The sequence below is a fragment of the Microtus oregoni genome, unplaced genomic scaffold (assembly GCF_018167655.1).
Source record: "Microtus oregoni isolate MIOR12 unplaced genomic scaffold, Mior012 000032F_ref0000030, whole genome shotgun sequence".
Lineage (NCBI taxonomy): Eukaryota > Metazoa > Chordata > Mammalia > Rodentia > Cricetidae > Microtus > Microtus oregoni.
Window position 1 is genome coordinate 14,764,790 of NW_024543091.1, and position 23,929 is coordinate 14,788,718.

Here is a 23,929-nt window from a genome sequence, read left to right on the forward strand (position 1 = left end):
GGGGAATAAAAATACTGGCACCGTAACACAAACTAAGACAAAAGCAAAGAACTGTACCAGAAGTCACTGTATTCTCCATTACCACACACACATAAGCAGAACTAACTTACTATTATTATAATGCTATTATTATTACAGTGCTGAGGGGCAACCCATGGCATTGTAGATTATAGGGTGGTGCTCTACTGCGCTATAGCCCACAGCCTTCTTAGGTTTCAATCTCTGAACTCATGTCTCAATGTTCTGTGTATGTGTTTAAAGCACCAGGGTCCACGACTGAGTTGTGGATTGAATACAGGCTTTTCCCCACAGAAAATCACTTTTGCTTTTTGTTTGTTTTGTTTTTTTTTTGAGACAAGGTTTCTCTGTGTAACAGTCCTGACTGTCGTGGCATTTGCTTTGTAGACCAGGCTGGCCTCAAATTCCCTGAGATTTGCCTGCCTCTGCCTCCCAAATGCTGGCATTAAAGGCATGTGCCACCACCACCCAGATATCACTTTTGTTTTGAATGAAAGCCAAACTATGCATATTTTGATTTTGGTATTCAGTAGATATTTTTATAGTAAAGTTTGAGTTTGTCATATGAAGGGGAAAAAATCATGTATTTACTGCTAGACATAAAAAAAAAACAAGCAAAAACCTCCTACTTTTGGAAAACTTTGTGTATCACAAATAAACTTAGTGCTAGTATTAATGAATAAGACTGACATTATACAATGTAGCACGTCAACATTCTGTAGGTCTAACTCAGAATAAAAAAATTTCCAGTCATCAGTACAAAATTTACCCATAGATAAAAGATCTATTCAAAATATAATAGAAGATATCAGGACTAAAAATGGCAGTGCTCTTAGAAGCAACCTACATGTGACTTTCTTCTTTTCATTATAAGATAATTTTATAAACTCTGTTGGTTATGATGGCTTGGACATAATTTTGACTCCATAAATGACAAGTAGATTTTATTCTAGAGAGAGGAGGAGGAATTAAAGATGGATAACTGTAGTGCTGGTGACACAAAAAGGCTACATAAATGACAGCAGCCAACATGCCCCAGTGCTAGCACATCCCTCAGGGAAGAGAGCAGAAGCTATATCCACAAAGCCAGGCAGGCAGACAGGCATCTTGTTAAAGACAGGTTGGCCTACTCACAGGGTAAGCCCACAATTCTCACAGGCATTAGTAGGATACAAACTCCTATGTGGCAGACCAGCAGTAAATGGAGAAGAAATCCATTCACTACACCCCATACTGCATGACAATAGAGTCATCTTGAGAGGGAACCTACTTTTTGGGCCTGAACTAGTCTGAGGACCTAAAACAATCAATCACAAGTCAGGGTGAGTGGAGACACTACCACAGACAAGAGGATGGACGGTGGACATGTTAAGCAGTTTAAGCAGCAGGTAGCTCATGTTAGGAAGGGCCAAAGGTCAGAGACCCCCCACCAATATTACAAGTTTGGGAACCTGCAATTACTGGGGAGGTGATAGTCCTCCGCCTGTGGCTGGCAGACTGCTCAGACTCTAGAGATGCCTCCTTGCTATATGATCTAGGAAGAATGAAAGACTTGAAGTTTCCTTTCCCATTCCCAGGGTGGTCCACTGCTACGCAGGCTCTTAAACTGCTGGGTTCTCTCAGATCTCTTCAGCACAGGTCAGTTTGATTGTTTCCTCTACTCTTTAATGCCCTGGAAAGGGCTCCTCTGACATGGATGCTCCTCACCCAAGGGTACACAGAGCTGGGAAATCTCTGGAGCAAGTAAGAACCTGCCTAGCCTTTAGTCCACAAGGCCAAGACAGTGCGAGCAGTGGTTCCTCATGAACAAAGAAAGGAAGCTTCCAAGGAGAATGACGCACTGCGCAACAATGGGCTCAGGACAGAGCAGTGGAAAAGAGAAGGGTCCATACCACAGCTACCAGTCTGCAGGGTCAGAGGATCCAGAAGGAAGGCTCTAAAATTCTTCATTCTTTAAAAAACTTGTCTTTATTGTACTCTATTGTTGTATTTTTCATTCTTCTCTCATAGCCACTTAATTGTATTCATCTTTATTTTTTGCTGTGTAATCAGATTCTCTTATTTTGTGCTCTTTTTGCTTTTATTTACATTATTCCATCATTTGGTATAGGAGTTCCTTCTGTTTATGTGTTGCTTTCATTGGTTAATCAATAAAGAAATTGCTTGGTATGATAGGGCAGAACTTAGGTAGGCGGAGAAGACAGAACTGAATTCTGGGAGGAAGAAAGCTGAGTCTGAGAGCTACCATGGAAACGCCAGGCCAGACATGCTAAATCTTTCTTGGTAAGCCACGACCTCGTGGTAAACAGATTATTAGAAATGGGTTAAATCAAGATGTGAGAATTAGCCAATAAGAGGCTAGAGATAATGGGCCAGGCAATGTTTAAATGAATACAGTTTCTGTGTGATTATTTCGGGTGTAAGCTAGCTGGGTGGTTGGGACGAAAAGCAGGCCCTCCCTCCATCAACAATCATTTTTTTCTTTAACTTAAGCCTACTGCTTAAGTAAAAGGTAAATTTTATTTACACTATTACAAGTCCACTTTTTAAAAATTAACCCTTTACTTGCCTGAGTCTTTTACTTCATTTGTTTATTCTTATTAACTGACTATAATTTCTAACTTCAAAGCCTACTCAATACTTACCCATGTATATGTGCATGCATGTGTATACCATGATGCATGTGTTGAAGTCAAGAGGACAATTTGCAGGAGTCTGACCAAGGACAAAACTCAGGTTATTTGTGCTTGGTGGCAAGCACCTTTACCTCCTAAGCCACCTTGCTGGTGTGTGCCATTTTATTTTCTATTAGTTAACTGGTGGCATAGTATTTGGCTTTAATTAATCTAAATTATATTTTCAGGCCTGGTTTTGTTTGCTGTTAAGGCAGTTTGTTTTCTTTTCTTGGAGTAGTACTACTTACTGAGCCTTCAAAGAGAAGGCTGCTTACTTCCAAGTAAAACGGAGAAAGACACCCATCCCAATGGATACACAAGCCACAACTGAGAAACACAAGAAACATTAAAGAGCAAAGCAACATTAGAAATACAAAACATAATAAAATAAGAAACACAATGCAACTTATCACAAATAGACTAGATCCAGCAGAGGAAAGAATAGAAGGGGTGAAAAACAAGACTTAGGAAATATTACAGTCAGATATCATTAAGAAAGAACATGAACAAACAAAAAAGATAAAAAGCTTTATCACAATTTTCAGTAACTCTGGGATATGAACAAAAGACCAAACCTAAGAATCCATAGGTTTGATATACTGAGATATAAACAAAAGACACAGAAAACTAGTCAATAAATTTATAGCAGAAAAAGCCACAACTGGAACATTTAAGTATAAGACAAGATTAGAATTCCAACAGACAAGACCAGAAAAAAAAAAACAACTTTGTCCCATTATAGTTGAAATGCCTTCACTACAAAACACATAAATAACATTCAATGGCTACTAAGAGAAAAATCAACTAACAAGGTTAAACACACAAGAATCTCTCAGTAGAAATTCTGAAAGCCAAGAAAGCAAGACACATTATTATGCTAATCCTGAGAAAAAAAATGACTGCTAGCAAAGATTACCATGCCTAACAAAGTTACTGCATAAAATTAATAGGGGTAACAAGACCCTCCAAGAAATTCAAATTCTCAGCAGTCAAGAGAGCTTGCTGTTCTAGCAGGACTGGGGTTCTGATTGCAGCACCCACAATGAGTGCCTCTAAGTAGCTCCATGGATTCTGAATCTGCCTTCTGGCCTCTGTGGGTACCCAAGCATGTGAGTACACACAGACACAAACACACATAAATAAAATGAAACATGACAAAATATTCAATATGCATATTTAAGCATATTTAAGAAATATGACTCATGTATTTCAAAAGCAAGGAAATCAAATAAAATTTTAGAGTTTGATGATTTATTCGAATTAAATATGAATGCTAGCAGGATTGGATTGATAGTTTCTTCATATTTAGACCTTCACATGTTTGGAAAGGAAAGGAACAAATCCTGTTGCTCTTGAAGGACAGGGACTAACTATAGCTATGGAAAAGAAATCCTAATCCTCAAGGCCTCAAGACTCAGAGTTAATTTAAAAGTCATCTCTCCAGCCCCAAAACTACTTCTAGATGATCAGGAAGATCCAGACTGTCTAGCAAAAGATGCTTACATGATGACTCTAGGTGTCTATCCATACTGAAAACATAATCTTCATGCAAGATACTTTTATTCTAAAAATGTTATATGCTCTTGCCAATTTAAACGTTCCAAAATATTAACTCATCTGGAAATACTAATTTCTCATGGTGTCAAATGCCTGAGGTTCTCCTGATGCTGGGATTCCACTCACAAATTTATCACCATCACTTTACAGTTAAGCTAAGCAACAGACAAATCAAAATAGATGATCTTTGTCAAAACAGAAACATCTTACAATCTACTTTAAATGAGACATTTTCAGTCTCAATTATTTTCATCCTACTAACAGCAATAATTGTTACTTATATTCATTTGCAGTTGAAGTTTTTGAAAAACTGTGGCAATAATTCTTTCAAATGAAAAAATTATGAAGTTATAAAATAAAACAAACTTTACCTTAGACACAGATTCTTGTCCCTTAGTGGGAGCTTCAGTTTTTAATCTTAAAAACAAAATAAGTATTGATTATTTTATATTATACTTACAATTAGAAAATATGAAATTGGTTTTTGGCATGCTTAATTAATATGTAAAATCTAATGCAATGTACAGTCTAGTAGAATGAATGACGCTGTAAATACTTAATGTAAAAATAAAATACTTAGAACAAACAACAGGCTGAATAGGTATGCAAAGTAAATGAATGACATGTACTTCAGGATCAGACCCTGGCTAGGGGTAGAGTGCCTGCCAAGCCTTGTGTGAGGCCCTTGGTGTTATCCCCAAAACAAGAAAAAAAAAAAAAGACATGTATTTAGACATCTCTTAGGAACAACAGAATTTAAGAAACTGTCTCTCTGATAAGTATGGTTACAAAAAGAAAGAAAATAAAATATTAGTAAAACAATTTCCAAAAAATAAAAATGAAAAACAAGCAAAAGACCTGGATGTGCAATTTGCACTAACATTTACTGATCTTAGGATATAAAAAGTGAGAGATGATTTTGATTTGTTGAAAAACTCAATGTGACAAACCTACTGCAATATATATTAACTACAATAACTTACTCTGAAGGCAGTAAAAAACAGTCAAAGAAAAATAATTTTGACGGTAAATACTCACAAAACTGCTATTCAAGACACATTAAAAAAATTCTTGAGTGCCAAAAACATTTTAACATTCTAATTTTAACAAAGGCATGTGTTATTTCTATCATCTTTTTTAAAAAATTAACTTATTGGTAGGCTGAGGCAGGCAGATCTTTGTGAGTTCAAGGCCAGCCTGCTCTACAGAACAAGTTCCAGGACAACCAGTGCTGCACAAAGAAAGCTTGCTCAAAAACAAACAAACAAAATTAACTTAATATAAATTAAGTTTTTCTTAAGGGCCTTTGTTTCAGAAACTTGAGAACATTGAATTTGATTTTAAAATAAGTAGGGTACCTGACTGACCTGAAATATATTATTAAGAGTTAACTGATTTGTAATTTTAAAAAGATTAGGTACATACAATGAATAATATACTTAACCTAAAGCTATTGTGAAAAATTTTATGTGTAAACATGAAAATATCTAACAGAACTATCAACTACCCTAATGACCTTTGCCATGGTTAGTCAATGGAACATGGAGTTAGCATACACCCTCCTTTGTAAGGATGCAAGTTAAAAACCATGGTATATGGAGATAGCTACAGTTAAGTGCAAAGAATCTGCTTCAGATACACAAATTGCTGCATTTAGTCCATAGTGCAAAAAGAGAAAGTTGTAACAGTTTTCCTAGATATTAGTAGCGAAGTATAGAAATTACTTATCTATATTGTATTTATTAAGTAAAATTGTAACAAAATAGATAAAGAACTCTTTGTATGTACCACCATGTTAGTAGTATATTATAACAAATTATAATTAGCTTAAACTTGAAAAAAAATTGCAAAACAAACTTGAGAAACTTAAATTTCTATTGTTTTTTGGGGTTAATAATTGTTTTAAATACTTAAATGTGAGCAACAACATGCATAAAGACATTGTGTAAATTATATATAGTATAACTACATTGTTTTAATGAGGTACATAGGAAAATATAAAGTTTTATGAAAACTATATAAAGATAAGAAAATGAAACAGTTGCCTGAAAAAAGCAAAAAATTATATTTATGATGTTTTGAAATTAAATATATCTATTATAACTGGTTTCCATTTCTAAGCATTTAAACACCTTAAATTCAGTCTGAAAAACTTAATCTGTTCAGAGAATATTTAAAAATATTAAGGTTTTTCCATTTTACTCTATTATTGAAAATGCTAGCAAATATCATTGTTAATCACCTTGACAGGTCTCTAGCATTATACTAGGTCAAAATGAGTCCTCTCATAACTTTTGCAACAGAGGCTGGTGAAAGACTCACTATTCATTTTACTAGCTAAGAGACAACGAGGTCAGAAAACAAGAAGTTACTGAAATAACTGGCACTAAGAGGCTTATTAGCTCAATCTTGTTTTGTACCTTTACCAAACTAGCTAGTGGTCTCTTTACAGGACAAAATTGCAACAATTATTAGGATTCAGAAAAGAACTCTAAAATAAATTAGAAATGTACACTGTAAATTTCATCACTATAAACTTATCAATGAAAATACACTATAATTTTACAACAAAATACTTTAAGATTCATAAAATTAAATATACATTCTAATATATTATTCACATTTATAGAAAAAGAATTATACCTAAATTAAATATATTAAAGATACTTGCTGAAATAGTTGTAATTTGAAATGTAGTCATTTTCCTAAGCTCAAAGTTCTGAGCTAATGACCGGCTACTAGGCAATTACATGGCTCAGATGTGAATGTGCGATGTTTTTAGAGAATGTAGTACAGTGTTTAAAAAAAAAAATTAAGCCTTCACTACAAGGAACAAAAGCACTGATTTCATTATTAGTAACCAGATTTGCAAATGAGTAATTTTTATTCTCCATGGAAACACTCTGAAATAGATCTCGTAATTTCTACAGGTTAACCCCCTTTCTCTATTTTCTGCAGATAGGGTGCTCAACACAAGGGTACACACGAAGTGAATATTCTAGTTCAACTTACAGCATTATGCTCTCCCGAGATTTCATTCATATTATAAATATGCCACGAGGGAAGGGAGAACCCACAACGACAAAAACACTCCGGTTCATTCTAGGTGTGTCACACACTTTGTTTCTAAAGGATTTTAAAACTCAATACTTTTATGCTACTTTTATAAAATGTAAATTTCAACGTGAGGATTTTTGCTAAAAGAGGGCTGTGGCTCAGCAGGAAGATGCTTCTGCCCAAGCAAGAGAGAACTGAACTCAGACTCCCAGCACTATGTTAAAAGCAAAGAAACATCGATAGTAAAGTGAACCAAGTCAGTCAGGACTAAATGGGACAGCAGCAGACTATGGAATAACAGGGAAACACTATCAGAACATCTTTCTGATCATTTTCTCTAAGATGTGTCAACAAACAGATGTATGAACTAGATGTCTTAACATGACATCTACCATCTTGTGCAGAAACCTGTGTGGTGCTAAGGGTTCTTCTGGTCACAAGAAACAGTCTCTCCTCTTGAGGAGGCCATTGTCAAGGAAACTACTGAAACAAATACTTTGAAAAATGCAAAGTTTTAGTTAGAAAAGAAATATCTATGTGGTATACTGCTTCTAGCAAAGCAGAAGACCAATTCAAAAGAGAGGGGGAAAAATAAAAGTAACATAAAACAAGATACCAATGACATAACTCAAACAGTGAGAGAGAAAATAGGACAGAACAGAAATAAAAGAGTAGTTAAAGGGCAAAATCGAAGAAACAGCAGAGGTTACTCACTTCAGGGAACAATACCATGATGGTTAAGTGTATGGACTAAACCTAAGATTTGGGGATCCAATAAGTAAATTGGAAACAACAGAATTTAAGTCAACCAGACAAAGGTATATCAGGAGTAAGAAATACAACCCAGCACAAATGTCTGTCTGCCTTGACTAATCAGAACAATGATAGAGGCATTAACTAAGATAAGAAATGCAGAGGGTAGGAGTCATTTCTGCCAAAGATAAATTCAGTTTTGGGCACAAAGATATGATGCCTACAGAACATCCACATGCAGGCACCAATCACTACCAAGGTTATTTCTATCCAGGTAACTTCAAAATCAACACCCAGAGCAAGATGTCTCCATTTTTCTTAGTTTTCCAATCACCTGATAATTCAAATTAAAAATATAGAATATGCCGGGCGGTGGTGGCGCACGCCTTTAATCCCAGCACTTGGGAGGCAGAGGCAGGCGGATCTCTGTGAGTTCGAGACCAGCCTGGTCTACAAGAGCTAGTTCCAGGACAGGCTCCAAAACCACAGAGAAACCCTGTCTCAAAAAACCAAAAAAAAAAAAAAAAAAAAAAATATATATATATATATATATATATATATATATATATATATATAATATTATCCTGGAGTCCTAAGATTTTATTATACAACTGCCTTAATCTTACAGATGAAAGAATTGGAAGCTTAACATGCTAAAGCTGCAAAGCCACAAAATCAGGTTAAACACATGGGCTGCACATCACACTCTACTGCACTGCTTCCCAACAATCCTCCCTACCCTGGTGTGGCTCTCTGATGGCCACACCAGGAAAAATGGGAAAAAAAAAATCTCAGTCTCAAACATTTTGACCCTAAAACATGAGTGTGGCTGTCAGATTAATCTTGCCCAAAGATTGGTTCTATGTGACTCTTTGTTCTACTTTGTTGTCATGCATCAGAAGTGCTGCCCTTGACATTGGGGGTGTGGGGTGGGGATTATTGTCCAAGTGCGACAAATTTGTCACTTGTCAACTGCCCTTCTGTTGAAAGAGAAACTTATCTAGTTCGTTGGCTAATCAACCAAGACAGAAGAAATGCACCTGGAATCATAAGTACAACCAAATAAACAACAATACCTAATAGTTTTATTTCTAAAGGCAGAGAGTCAAAACTGAAATTGAGATTACCTACTTAACAGTTACAAGACATTGGTAAACTATATTTTGCTCATAATACCCCAGTTTTCCATAAGCTCAAGATACCAAGAGCACTTAACAATTTCTCAGAATGACTAAGTGAATGCAAAACACTTGAAGACTGCCTGGCATACTTTTTTTTTTTTTCCCTTGGTTTTTCGAGACAGGGTTTCTCTGTGGTTTTGGAGCCTGTCCTGGAACTAGCTCTTGTAGACCAGGCTGGTCTCGAACTCACAAAGATCCACCTGCCTCTGCCTCCCAAGTGCTGGGATTAAAGGCGTGCACCACCACCGCCCGGCTCTGCCTGGCATACTTAAGGCCATAAATAAATGTTACCTATTATTACCACCATGGAGAAAGTCTAAAACCAATTTTATGGCTCAGAGCATGAGAGTGTACAACAAAGGCTACTTTTGTAGTATCTCCACTGCTTGATTCTTCGGCAATGCTTCCATCACACCCTCAAACATATTAGGCATTTATTTTGACTGATACTCCCTAGGACTAGTCTTATTTTCTCTAGTACAAAATGATCTATCCGTGTTCAACATGAGGATTTGATCTTACCATCTAAAGCTAGACCATCCCCTCAACTACCCAGTAGGCGGGAACATGGTCAACGGTGGACCACTTTCTCTAACGTATGCTGCGTTGGGGCTACTGCTCAGTGGTACTTGCCCAGGAAAAGTTGGCAATGTAGCCAGCATATTCCAAACTCTAGATTTGACCTCCAGCACAGAAATAAATACATGTTAAGGAGCAGAACTATCATTCTATGTAAGATTGTTTTTAAAAGTGACATAAGGAACAAACAAAACAAAATGTGCACAAAAATGTAAAAAATTAAGATCACCAATGTAAGCACAGTTAATGCCAGGGCATAACTCCAAATTACTATCCCCACTAAGTGAAATCCCATTTCCCATCTATAACAAAGTCCTCTACCAGATGGCTAGGAGTGGACTGACCTCAGAATCAATGGTAGAGATGGAAAGATTGTCTAGTGGCCTGACTACAAGGAATTCATTTATCTTTCCATCTAACATGGTCTCTCATTCTTCCCTGCTTATCACAGATACCAAGGCAGAAAACTGAGCTTCAGAAACCATTTTACATTTATGTACATTTCATACTATTTCACCAAAGCCCATATGCATTATATCTACTTTGATTAGGAAACATAGCTTGAGTTCCTGAAGATTCGGTTTCAGATTGAGAGCCGGAAGGAAGATCTTACAGTATCTCCAATCACAGTCACCACAAAGAGGTACATAGAAGAGAAGAACCCCAAATGACCTCATAGATCATCCTGGTTTGCTTTTCACCCCAGACTAATTTAAATACATGAAGTGAATATGACATTTAAACTCTACAATTTAGATTATGACTAGAGTAAGAAACTTCTTACCTCCAACTGAGGTTAAACATTAATAAGAAATAATGGACTAGCTCCGTACATATTATTCACCAACCACAGATTCAAAAAGACTGCTTTTTAACCAATTCTGTATTTTCAAATGTAAGTCTTAAAGAAAAAGGTTGCCTCTACCAATAAAAGTTCACTATTTGCACACATGAAAAATGACGATTACTGATTTAGTTGACAGTAGTATAACAAAATAGCATTTCACTTTGGGTTCCTTTTGATGTAATATTACACAAAAATCATACATGTAACTTACATGTGGTATGAAATATTTGAATCAAGTCCAAATGGATCAAAGACCTCAACATAAAGCCAGCCACATTGAACCTTATAGAAGAGAAAGTGGGAAGTACAGTTGAACACATTGGCACAGGGAACCATTTTCTAAATATAACCCCAGCAACACAGACACTGAGAGAAACAATTAATAAATGGGACCTCCTAAAACTGAAAAGCTTCTGTAAAGCAAAAGACACAGTCAACAAGACAAAACGAATCCCTACAGAATGGGAAAAGATCTTCACTAATGCCACATCAGACAGAGGTCTGTTCTCCAAAATATACAAAGAACTCAAGATATTGGACACCAAAAGATCACATAATCCAATAAAAAAAAATGGAGTACAGACCTAAACAGAGAACTCTCAACAGAGGAATCTAAAATGACTGAGCGACACTTTAGGAAATGCTCAACATCCTTAGTCATCAGAGAAATGTAAATCAAAACAACTCTGAGATTTCATCTTACACCTGTAAGAATGGCCAAGATCAAAAACACTGATGGACAACTTATACTGGAGAGGTTGTGGGGAAAAGGGAACACTTCTGCATTGCTGGTGGGAATGCAAGCTAGTACAACCCCTTTGGATGTCAGTGTGGCAATTTCTCAGAAAATTAGAAAACAACCTTCCTCAAGACCCAGTATGTATGTATGTATGTATGTATGTATGTATGTGTGTGTATGTATACACACATACATACACACACACACACACACACACACACACACACACACACACTTTTGGTATATATCCAAAGGATGCTCAATTGTGCCACAAGGACATGTGCTCAACTATGTTCATAGCAGCTTTGTTTGTTATAGCCAGAACCTGGAAACAACCTAAATGTCCCTTGATCGAAGAATTGATAAAAATAATGTACATTTACACAATGGAGTACTACACAGCAGAAAAAAATAATGACATCTTGAATTTTGCAGGGAAATGGATGGAGCTAGAAAACATTATTTTGAGTGAGGTAACCCAGACACAGAAAAATGTACTCACTCATAGGTGGTTTTAAAACATAAAGCAAAGAAAGCCAGCCTACAAACTACAATCCCAGAGAACTTAGACAACAATGTGGACTCTAAGAGAGACTTACATAGATATAATCTACATGAGAAATAGAAAGTAGAAAAAGATCTCCTGAGTAAATTTGGAGCATAGGGACCTTAAGGGAGGGTTAAAGGGGGAGGGGAGAGGCAGGGAGGAGAGCAGAGAAAAATGTAGAGCTCAATAAATACCAATAAAAAATGTAAAAAAAGAAATATCTGAATAGTTATGAAATCAGTTGACCATGGGTCCCTGTGAGGACATGAATTCAGTGTAGACTTCCTGTTGACTGTTCTGGCTTCCTTTTTATATATTACCTTGTGACACAGTATAACCTTCAGTTATATTTCCAATTCCTGATAGTCTTGTACATAGAAGGTGGGCCACTAGCAGTGCCATGAGTATACTACCTGTATCAGCCCATGAAAGAGCTACTGAGTACCACTGGTCCTAAGCATAAAACTTAGCACTCAGTAATTCTAAAATTAGAGAAAGGAATTCAAAAAAAGTCAGTTTTCAATTTTCATTTCTTTCTAGTATTATTTATATTTGAGGGGTTAATAAAGTATAATAAATATATTTGTATCTGCAAGTGCATTTTACTTCATTTAAATTGTCAAAACAAAAACAACTTTCAATATAATTTAAAGAAACTAAAGTAGCCTTCCCACAGCAGTAAGACAGTGGGGTTTCTACTTAGCACGGACTTAGTAACCACACTCAGAACTAAGCAAGCCTAGAAAACTATTTCAAAATGTATTTTATAGGGCATTTTATTCAATGAACTAGACTCTCTTTATAAGTTTGAGTTATAGACAATATTTTACTGTGGTTCTTCTGCTATGAAGAAGGTTAAGAGACTTCCTTCCTCCCTTCCTTCCTTTTTCTATTTTTGAAAAAGAATCTCATTTTAGGAGTCCTGGCTTCTCTGGAATCCGCTACGTAGACCAGACTGGCCTCAAACTCACAGAGATTCACCTACCTCTGCCTCCTGTGTACTGGAATTAAAGGCGTGCACAACCACACCAGGTGAGACTCATCTTTCTATTCTTAATTTTTTAGCAAGGACAAACATCTCAGAAGAGAAAACAATAGTTGACATCAGTTCTGTTTATAGTTAGCCTATACAGGCACACTGGAGAATAAAGAAGGAGGAGACAGAAAATGAGTAAAATAGCAGCAACTTCGTCCCTAAGTTCAGTATTGACTGAACACAGGAGAAACATGTACTACATTCCAAAATCACTTCAGTGCTACAAAAGAAAGAACAACACAACTACTGCAAACTAGTACAATAAATGTATTTTAATAAAATTGGGTTGTATAAGCAGCTAGGAAATCTTGAAAATGTCTACTTGAAGTCAATTAATAAAAAAGGCTGTCTTTAAGGACAGAAATGTCAGTTTAAAAGGACTGTTGTCCTAAGCAGACAGGTGCTGTACTAGATTTCAACAAGACAGTCTTCAGAAAAAAACAGGAAGAATCAATCACACTCAAGTCCGGTGTAAGATAATCTCACAATATTTAATTAAAGCACTGTGATACCACTGACCAGTAGTTGAGAAGAACGTATTGCAAGACTGAATTGTAAGTTAAAATTGCAAATAACTACAGTACAGATAGACTGTCACTAAAACTCTCAACCATGAGATTCCACAGATAAGCAGTCACCAGGGTCTCCTGTCATCAAGAGAAAACAGCAACAGCGGCACTAACAGCTGAAGCAGGAGAAGCACAAGTAGAGATGGCAGCAGCAAAGGCAGCAATGTACATTTACTAAGTGCCTCGTCTCTCCAGCCTGTACCTAATAATTTAAATGTTTAAGTAAACAATTAGTAACAGGACCCACTGGTTTCCATACATTCTTTCCACTTGTTATAGAATTACTGTTTCTTTTAGTGATAAGAAACCTGAGACTTAGCAAGGGTTAAATTTTATTGGAGCTATAGAGTATTTAACTTGGATCTCAGTCTGTATCTACTTTTATTTCAGGCATACATTCCTTTCATAGCACCATCTGTCACAGTGGTGTGCATAAACAGATTTGCAGTGTGGGGGATTAAGATCACTAGGGTTTCATATTTCAGTCAGATACAAAGAGGAGCAGTAAGCCTCTCCAAGGAGTCAAATACTAAGCTGGTAAGAGTAAGGCTGAAGAAGGCTCTCAAAAATCGCAAGTGCATTGGAAGTATGATATAGGCCATAAAGTATCAAGAACAAGGCAGCACAGTTTAGAAAGACTGTGATCAAATTTAAAAAGATAATATTATCAAAAACTAACCTGGGATATTCATAAATATTCCCTCAAAATATAACATAGTGTACTTAAACACCAGTCTAATGGTATGACACAATAACACATTCTGAAACACTAACTTGGTACAAAAGGAAAAAAAGAGAATTAGCAGCAATGGTTTGTGAAATATGGGTGGACTAGAATGAAAAAATGACTTGAAAATCAGGGTGATTAACTTTCAGTAAAATGTAGACAAATAAAACCATGTGTACTAACATAAGAACAGTAACAATCGCATAGCCATTTTCACACTGTCTCCTATGTTTCAGAGACCATAAACATAAACTAATTCCTTTAATTCCCTCAACCTTTGTAACTAGGCTCTTTTGTGATTTACATTTTAAGAATGGGGAATTGGGGCAGAGAGGTCAGGTAACCTGACCAGAGTCACTCATATCTAGTAAACAAGGCACAAATTCCAAACTCTGAAATCTACTACAAAGCCTATATTCTTCCCACATAATAGAATCTGTTTAACAGTCAGACAAAGTTTAATGTGGAGTTGTGCATGAACTCTGGAAACCACTTAGGGAAGAAGCAGGACTTTATAAAGTTAAGAAAAAAAAGGAAACCTCTTAATAGATGATGTAAAGTCTAGAAATAATAGTCTCAAAAGGTCACTAAAATAATCATGTCCTTGAATAACAGCATCTTTTGTGCCTACAATCAGAGGCAGAATTAGCTAATACTTGGTCTGCCTCTGTTACGCACTACTTTGATTTTATAAAGGAGGATATTTTTCCTGATATAAGTGGGAGCATGCACGTGGACTTGTTAGCAGTTAATTATACAATATACCCTATGTGATTCAGGAACATTTTTTAGGAATCCTAAGCCAACTATTTAAACAAAATTATTTTTAAGATGCAATTAACAAAAATGGTAAATCTATATATTAGGGTTTTACATGATTTATTAGATTTTAATATCTGGAGATTAATGTCAAATATTGATGGAAAAGTGGGTCAATATTCTCTAACATTCACTATAGAATTAAAAACATTACATTAATTAATCTTTTTGCCCTTCTTTTTTCTTTCATTTCTTTGAGACAAGGTCTTGCGATGTAGCCATAGAACTCAGAGAATTCTTACCTCTGTTTTCCAAGGGCTGGTATTAAGGATATATGCCACTACACTAAGCTAAGTTTAACCTACATTTCCTTGATTTATTTGACTTAGGCAGATTTTCCCCCAGACCATATATAAATTATGGACAATTAGTTATACAGTACAGATACACAGCTAGTCACCTTTCATAAATATATACAAGGATATTTTCTATAAGAATACATATTGGATCAGTAGTATTGAACTGATCCAAGACTAAAATGGGCATTTAATTTCTCAACATCAAGCATCCTGTTAACTATTCTTGGGAAAGGGGATTCCAGATGCTGAGTTCAACTCTTCTTAAGACAAAAAAGACACAGAGACATCACCAAGTTAGTGCCCAGACCTTATGCTTCCTCACCTCTTTTGTGTCTTTACTCAAATACTGTCTCAGCGAGGCCTTTTCTGATGGTCAAAACTAAAACGGCAACCCACTTGAAATGCCACTTCATATTTCCTTTATCCCCCTTACCCTAGTTCATTTTTTTCCTATTACTGAGCACATTCTAACATGCTGTTTGTTTTACGTTTTCACTGCCTGTTTTCACCACTAGAGTGTAAACTCCATGAGGACAGCAATTCCAGTCTATACTTCTGAGCACACAGAACAGAGACAGGCATAAAGTACATACTCAATAAGTATTTTATGAATGAATAAATAAAGTCAAGAGAGATGATGCTGTTCCAGAAACGTTGAGAATCCAAAGCTATACCAATCTAGGAGTGGCAATGGATTCCAAGTGTACAAACCACCTTTTATTCCGTAGTAATCCAAAAGCACACAGGCATGAGATGGCTTTATGTGACCAGTATATAAACTACTTTTTAAAACTTAACAGTAAAAACAGGTAAGAATTAAGAAACAGCTGACTAGTACTAAACAAATTTGACTGTCTATAATGACGTTTTATGTTGCGTTAAAACATTTTTTAAAAACAAAGTTACAGTTGTCAGAACTTTGAGAGAAACTTCTGGGTATCGTGGCCATGCTTATAATCCCAGTGCTTGGAAAGTTGAGGCAGGACCATGAGTTCCAATAAGCTACATAGCAAGACTGTCTCATTTAAATTGAAGAAGAGAGAGAGGGAGAAAGAGAGAGAAAGAAGGGCAGATAAAGAAGTGAACTTGGTGAGCATTAAGAAAACCAGTTCTGTGAAAGAAGAGATAATATGCAAATACTCAACCATGACTAAGAACAGATTCTCTTGTCTATGAATGATAATTATTGTTAAAAATAGAAACAAGTCATTTTAAAGTAATTATAAAGTAATAGAAACTAGTGTATCAAATTCATGACAACACAAAAAGCTGTTATTAGGATTCTGGAAATGCTTTTATGTATAGTATAGAACTAATAAAGTTTTAATAAGAAGCTTAAAACTAATGGAATCCTCTTTTTTTATTGTTAATTCCAAGGAAAACAATAAAACAAAAAGGCGGACATCTGAAAATGCCTTTATCTCTGCTCCAAAAGCAAATACAAAGCTCTGATATTGGGATGGGTAAATACATATTTTTAAGATGCAAGAAAAATAGGGCTTAACTATAATTTAGAGACTGCTGACTCTAACTGTTAAAATCATAAAAAGCACTTTATTTGTTTCCAAAATCCACGAAATCAGTGCTGTAAGAACAGAGACATTTTAGTTGGGCTAAGGGGAACATAAATGTACTAAGTGGAAATATTCTCAGTAGACATGTCAATCCACCAGACTCCATATAGTTAATGCTATTTGCAGGATAAATTAAGTTTTATATAAAATTATTTATTAGGAAACAATTTCTAAGACAAATACAAAATTTACTAAATAATAGAGCAAAGCAATTTATTTGAACTTAATGTAGCTAAGATAAGAAGTGACAAGTTTAATGTTTAAGTAGAAAGAAGCTCATGCAATACTGGTTCATACAGTATAAATAATATTACGTTTATCCAAAGGGATGATATTAATGACTTATCAGAGCTTACATATCAATTAAATGTTACTTTAAAACCTGTTTTTAGAATCCTCAAAAAGTCTCACTAGTTTGTTATACCTTAAAACTCACAATTACTTAGATTAATAATCCTCAAATAGAGACAGAGGGCATAGTGTTGTAAAAGAACACCTTAATTAAAAAGCTACAAACAGGCAGCCTACATGAGCTTTTGAAGTTCTTGACAAAAATGAAACAAACATTAAAATTTTAGAGAATAGAAAAATAGACATCAATAAATTCAGAACAGAAAATCAAGCTATGAGAACTAACTTAAATTTTATCTTAATTATATTAAAATTATAGTTAGTATGGGGCAATCTACTTTCAATGACAGTGTAACTTTAGAACATGTCACTGAGAAATGTTGTCTGAGGACTAGACACAGTTATTATCTCCCAGCACCAGTGTCTTCATGTCCTGGACTGCCTGCCTGCCTTTCTGCTGAAGCAACATTAAGGGCAGCAGTCAAAATGGCTACATTTTAATTTGGTTATCAAAAGCACTGATTTGATGGGCTTTTCTTGTTCACAATTGGCCCATAAGATTAAGATCAAGAGCCAAAGCCACCAATGGGAGCCATGCTCAATTTGGTGGGCTTTGAGGCTGCCTCTGGCCAAATGAGCCAGCCTCAGCCTGATGTAGGCCAGAACCTAGAGCAGGTCCCACAGTCAGTTCATTCTCATTCCTGGGAAAGAGAGAACAGGCAGCACTTGTGTCCATCGAAGGGGACACTGTCCAGGTACACCCTGGACATGTTTTGAAATCTCTGGGCTGCTTCTGCATCTGAAAAATAAGAAAAATAGCACAATGACAGACAACGAATGAGGAAAAAGACAACCATCTGACCTAAAAACTCAAGGCATAAGGTAAGAAAAAAGCAGACAAAACAAAAAAATAAAGAGCTATATTATTTGGAATACATTATTCTGGAAGCAAGAATAGCAGAGAAAACAAATTATTTTAAGCAAAGAAAAGACCACAGCAATAAAGTTATTTTTAGAGAGCCAACTGGAGGGGGAAGAAATATATATGTTAAGACACGTAAATCTTGACACAAAGATAAGGCAGAGCAAGAATCTAGATGCATGCGAAAGCTGAAAAGAGCTGAGTAATGAGCACCACTGGTGTCATGGACTTGTGAAACTGCCTTTGTGTAAGAAACATCTCAGAACTTTGAACTTAGGAAATCCCAACTTCTCTTGCACCAGGTCATGAGCTCCACAGAGTAGGAACCTATTTCAACAAGCAGCTTAAAAATAAAAACAAAAGACTTCAGTACTTTTCACTCCTATTAAAGGCACACTTAAGAATGCAATAGTGCTAAAAATCCAAAGAAAAACACATTTAATAAAAATTAGACTTACTCAGAAAGGCGTTCAGAAGTTGGGATACAAACAGAAACTGAAATCAGAAGAAAAGTTTCACATTTACAAGAGTGTATAAACAATGCTGGGTGAAATAAAATGACTTAGTAAAGAGTCCATATTTTGGCTGACCAAAAAATAATGATAAATACAATGTCTGAAACAGTAGTTACGTATACGTACCTTTCTCTATTAAAACTTGACAAGTATGAGTTTCATGTTGACTTAAGTGTGTGGCCATATTATCTAAGCCAGAAACATCAGTTAGGAAATCACAATTAAGGCACACTAGAGAAATGCCCCTATTAAAAAAAAAACAGCAATAAAAGGTTTTATTTTTTATGAAACTATACACAGGTACTATACTATTTTTCCATGTTTTTTGTCATAACTTACATTTTGTTATATAAATTTAACATAACTTTTAGAAAATGGTGTAGCCATATCCAAATTATGATGTTATTTAAAGTATTCGTGTTTAAAATATATGGGGAAAGCTTAGTGGTAGTGAAGACCTAGAATACTCAAGTCTTGAGTTCATTCCCAGTCCCTACTCCCCCCAAAAGTATTTTTTAGGAGCATTCACCTTTTGTACCAGCTGAAAAAAAGTCTACTGCTAGATAGTCTTGGCTCTGCTAAGTGCTTGCATTAATACAGGGAAGCAGCATGTTCCTCCATCATCAGGTGAGGATATAGCATTCATTTACTTAATATGCATTTAATAAGGCTCTCTTTATATATCATCCAATAGGTGTTATGAATATAACAGTGAAAAAACTGTAGTCCACATTCTAATGGAATTTATAATATAGGGTTTCATTTAGTCAAAGATAAAGTCAGAAAAAAGATGTAAATTCTAAGAATGGATCATATGACAGCTACTATCAAGTGCATGGTATGCTTAAAGTTCTCACAATTGGTGCTATCTTCATTTAATACTGAATTAGCTAAAGTAACTAATTAGACCCTAAATCATACATGCCTGAATATCTCAAGGCAGCATCATTAACTAGCCTACCTGCCTATCTGCTGAAGTCTTAATGAAATGTGTGATGATTACAAATTATTAATGTATAAACAAACTTCTTGATTTGGCAAAGCATGGGAGGTTTGAAATGTTACATTTGGGTCTTTAATAGAGAAAGTTGGTATGCTGAAGGTAAGAAAATCTAGACAAAGAGAAAGACAATGCTCAGAGGTCAATCTAGAGACTTTGTTTCCCTTATAAGATCTTGGTGTGGGAGAATGGTCTTTATTCTGTCAATTACATTTTAAATAAATGCTGATTGGCCAGTAGCCAGGCAGAAAGTAGAGGCGGGTCAATGAGAACAGGAGAATTCTGGGAAGGAAGAAGCCCATTCCTCTGCAGTCCTGAGCCCACCACAGAAGATGTGACTGCCTCACTAAAAAAGGTATCAAGTCATGTGGCTAACATACACTAGAATAATGGGCTAATATAAGTTATAAGAGTTAATAAGAAGCATGAGTTAATGGGCCAATCTACTAATGCAGACCTCTGTGTGATTTCTTTGGGGCTAAACGGCTGTGGAACCTGGTGGGAGGCCAGAAACCAGGCAGGACAGAAACCCTGACAACAAGATCTGGCTCTAATTCTTGTGCTATGAGGGGGACAGTAACACAAGATTTTTTCATCCCCCCCCCTTTCTTTTTTTTGATTTTTGAAACAAGGTTTCTCTGTGTAACAGCCTTGACTGTCCTGGAACTCATTCTGTAGAGCAGGTCTGCCTCTGCCCCCTAGGGTACTAGGACTAAAGGCATGCACCACCATGCCCAGCCTGACTGTAAAATCCTTAAAGAATCTCCTTAATAAATTATTTTTGCTTAGGTGAAAAAAAGAATGATCACGCAATGTGATCATTGTTACTATCTTTTTTTTTTTAAGTAACAAAACCAAAAAAGCATGAAACTAGTGGCAGCAGAGATAGCTCAGCAAAGGCTACTCTTCTAAAGGACCTGAATTCAATTCCCAACACCCATGTGGAACAGATACCATCTTCTGGCCTCTGTAAGAACCAGGCATGAACATGGTGCATAGACATACATGAGAGTAAAATATTTATACACATAGTAAAATATTAATTTTTGGAATGTGAAAATAGGTCACACTATTTCCCCTGAAATTCTAATATACTATGCATTACACGTACAGGTTACTCTGGTCAAACAAACTGAAACCCCCAAATTAGTTCTTCCTGGCTGATCTTTTTTAATGATATTTTATCTGACAATGAGGCTCCAACTAGACTCTGACTCTCTGCCTTCCTAAATATATGCTATGAAGCACTTCATGATATTAGTAGTGCTATACTGTGTTTTAGACATATCATCTCATCGAAATATTACAACAACTTGAAGAAGCAGATGCAATAATTACCATTTCTTTAGCTAGTATTAGCTTAAATACTTAATCTTAGCTGAAAGGTCAAGAAGTGGTATTACTGGCATTTTAATAGAAACAAAATGTTTTGTCACTGTGGTTTGCTGTAGCTTTTTAATTAACCCAATGCCAGTGTGTCTGTCAGTTGGATGCTTGTGACTGGATGTTATAGGGTACTGTAACTATCATTAGATCATAATTTACCAAAGACAAAGCTGGTAAGGATAATTAGGTTTGAACTAAAGCACAAATTCAGTCCAATAATTCATATCATTACAAACTCAGTCCTAACTAGTTGACAGCCCCAAATTACAATACTGATGCACCTACAACTAACCTCAAATATAGCTGAACTCAACCGCCTTCAGTATTTGAGTAAGAAAAGCAAAAAGACTATATATTGATGCAAGCATTCCAGTGCTTTAAATTTACTAAAAACTGAAGCAGGTTGATGAGATAGTTTAGCAAATAAGAGCATTTGCTGTGCAAATCCAATACCTGGAAACCACCACAGAAGGAGAGAATCAATTTTTGAAAAGTCTCTTCTGCCCTCTACATATATGCTATGGTATGTGTGCATGTGTGTTTTTATGCAAACACACACAAAAATATATAAAATAAAAAACATTATTTACTTTCATATATCTTTTTGTTTTGCATTTTTTTCTGAGTCGGGATTTCTTTGGGTAATGTGGAAAAGCTTTATTTTTGTTCTCACCATAAAATGAAAATGTACTTTATATGGTCCCCCTCTGAAACTACTACAATGAATTTATCATGATACTATGACATACCTATGATCTAATGATAGTAACACAATCCTGTAACATCTAGTCACAAGCACTCAACTGACACACTGGGATTGGGTTAATTAAAAAGATACAGCAAACACAATGGCAAAGCATTTTGCACCTATTAAAATGACTGTAGTAGCACTTCTTGGCCTTTTGGCTAAGAACAAATACAGAATGCCTATAATAAAAAACAAGTAGCAAGTGCTAGAAAAGATGCAGGAATTTGTAACTCTTACACAGTACTAGTTAAGTATGTAAAATAGTGAAACTATAGTGAAAAACAGTCTATCAGCTTCTAAAAATGCTTAAAAGGGAATTAGAATTTAGCTAGCAAACCTAATCCTATTTACACACAAGAGAAATGGGTCTTTGAAAGAACTTATACAAGAATGTTCCTATCAGCATTACTTATAATGACTTCCAAATGCAAAACTAACCAAATGAATAATCTACGGTATATCCATAAAGTAAAATAGTATTCATCAACTTAAATAAGTATCACTATATTCCACACCATGGATAAACCTCGGTAGGAAGTCACTAAGGGCCCCATATAATACCATCCCATTTATTGACAAAACACCTAGAATGTACTAGTCTACACAAACACAAAGTACATTGTTGCGGGAGCTCCTTCCGCTCCGTCAGCCAATAGCCACTGAGATACCAGCCCATTGGGGTGTGGTCTGTCTCCCTTTAAAAAAGCAGCCACTTCCCTCTCCTCTTTCTGGCTTTCGGCTCCGCTTCCAGCGACTAGGCTCCTTTCCTGACTGTGCAGAGGGCTGTTGTCTGGGAAGTTTTCCCCTTTAAATAAATAACCATTCTATTAATCATAATTCCAAACTGGTTTGGGATTGTTTGTGACTTACGCCTTCATCTGGTGCCGCCCAACGTGTGGATAACTGGATCCACAGAAAGCCTGAAAAGGCTTGGGAAAGAATAAAGCATGTTTTCTTGGTCGCAGCAATTTCTTGGGTCTGCTCTGCTTGCTAGAGGCAAGCAAGCGCTCTCATCTAAGAGAGGCTTCCTGACTCAGCTGCAAAATCCTGTAGCTCTTTTAAGAGGTCCTACCATGAACACTTAAACAGTGTTGATGAAAAGCTGAACGCATGCTTTTCTGTTTTCAGCTGTAGCAGGAAAAAAGCTGTGCTGTTAAAAAATGCCGTTTTTCTGGGCCGTCCTACCAGGGCAGGAAGGCCGACTACAGAGAGAGGACTTGAGTGTTGTCTGTGAACATACTGTTGCAGCTTGCTTGCTGGAGGGACCTTGAAACGCCATAGAGTTGTGGCAATGAAAATAGCTCCAGCAGTACCTCAGAGGCTGAAAAGCTAAGGAATGGGCTGGATCTAGCCGGCAAAGCCACGGCTTTAATCCTACCCATATTGCTCAGTAATTTAAAGGCTCATGTGGTCAGAAAAATAGAGAGAGATACAGTAAAGGGAGATTCAAAAGCAAAGAAAATTTCTAAATGGTTTATAGTGTGTTAAAAATATACGCAAGCTAAAAGTTCTTAAAGTAAAAAAACAAAAAAAAAAAGGAAGAAAGAGAGTAGTTGGGTGTGGTAGTACACACCTTTAGTCCCAACCTTTGGGAGGCAGAGGGAGATTGACCTCTGTGACTTCAAGGTGTGGTAGCATACGCCTTTAATCCCAATGCCTGGGGAGCAGAGACAGACAGATCTCTGAGAGTTCAAGGACAGCCTGGTCTACAGAGTTATTCCAGGACAAAGATGTACAGAGAACCTGTCTCAAAAAATATAAGTAAAAATAAATGAAATAGAGGTTAAAATAAAGCTGCACAAAGATGGAAAATACACAGAGAATTTTGATACTGTATGCTATTATGCTCTCTTTGAATTGTTTGAATGCTGAAAAAGGAGCAATAGCTGCTAAAATATATTTGTTTATAAATGCTGCTGAACTAATCCAACATTGATATTTTGAAAATGCTTTGACTTCAGAATTTGGATCTAAGGATATGATACTTTGGAAAAGAGTTTCTTCTTTTGTTTTCACAGAGGATGAGACCC

At 36.0% G+C, this 23,929-nt stretch overlaps 1 protein-coding gene across 4 annotated transcripts in view; it reads right to left on the bottom strand.

Moving 5' to 3' along the window:
* The window catches only part of Znf280d (zinc finger protein 280D), an 81,129-nt gene that overhangs the window by 6,393 nt on the left and 50,807 nt on the right, over positions 1-23,929 (bottom strand). For 3 of the 4 annotated variants that reach the window (XM_041679620.1, XM_041679618.1, XM_041679619.1), the window contains 3 exons: positions 18,892-19,010; positions 18,709-18,745; positions 4,622-4,667 (listed from right to left, as the gene is read on the bottom strand). In XM_041679620.1, the coding sequence (XP_041535554.1) occupies positions 4,622-4,667; positions 18,709-18,745; positions 18,892-19,010 (202 nt within the window). Of the gene's footprint in view, positions 1-4,621; positions 4,668-16,797; positions 18,128-18,708; positions 18,746-18,891; positions 19,011-23,929 lie in introns of those variants that run through there. The other variant, XM_041679621.1, reaches the window with a different exon arrangement.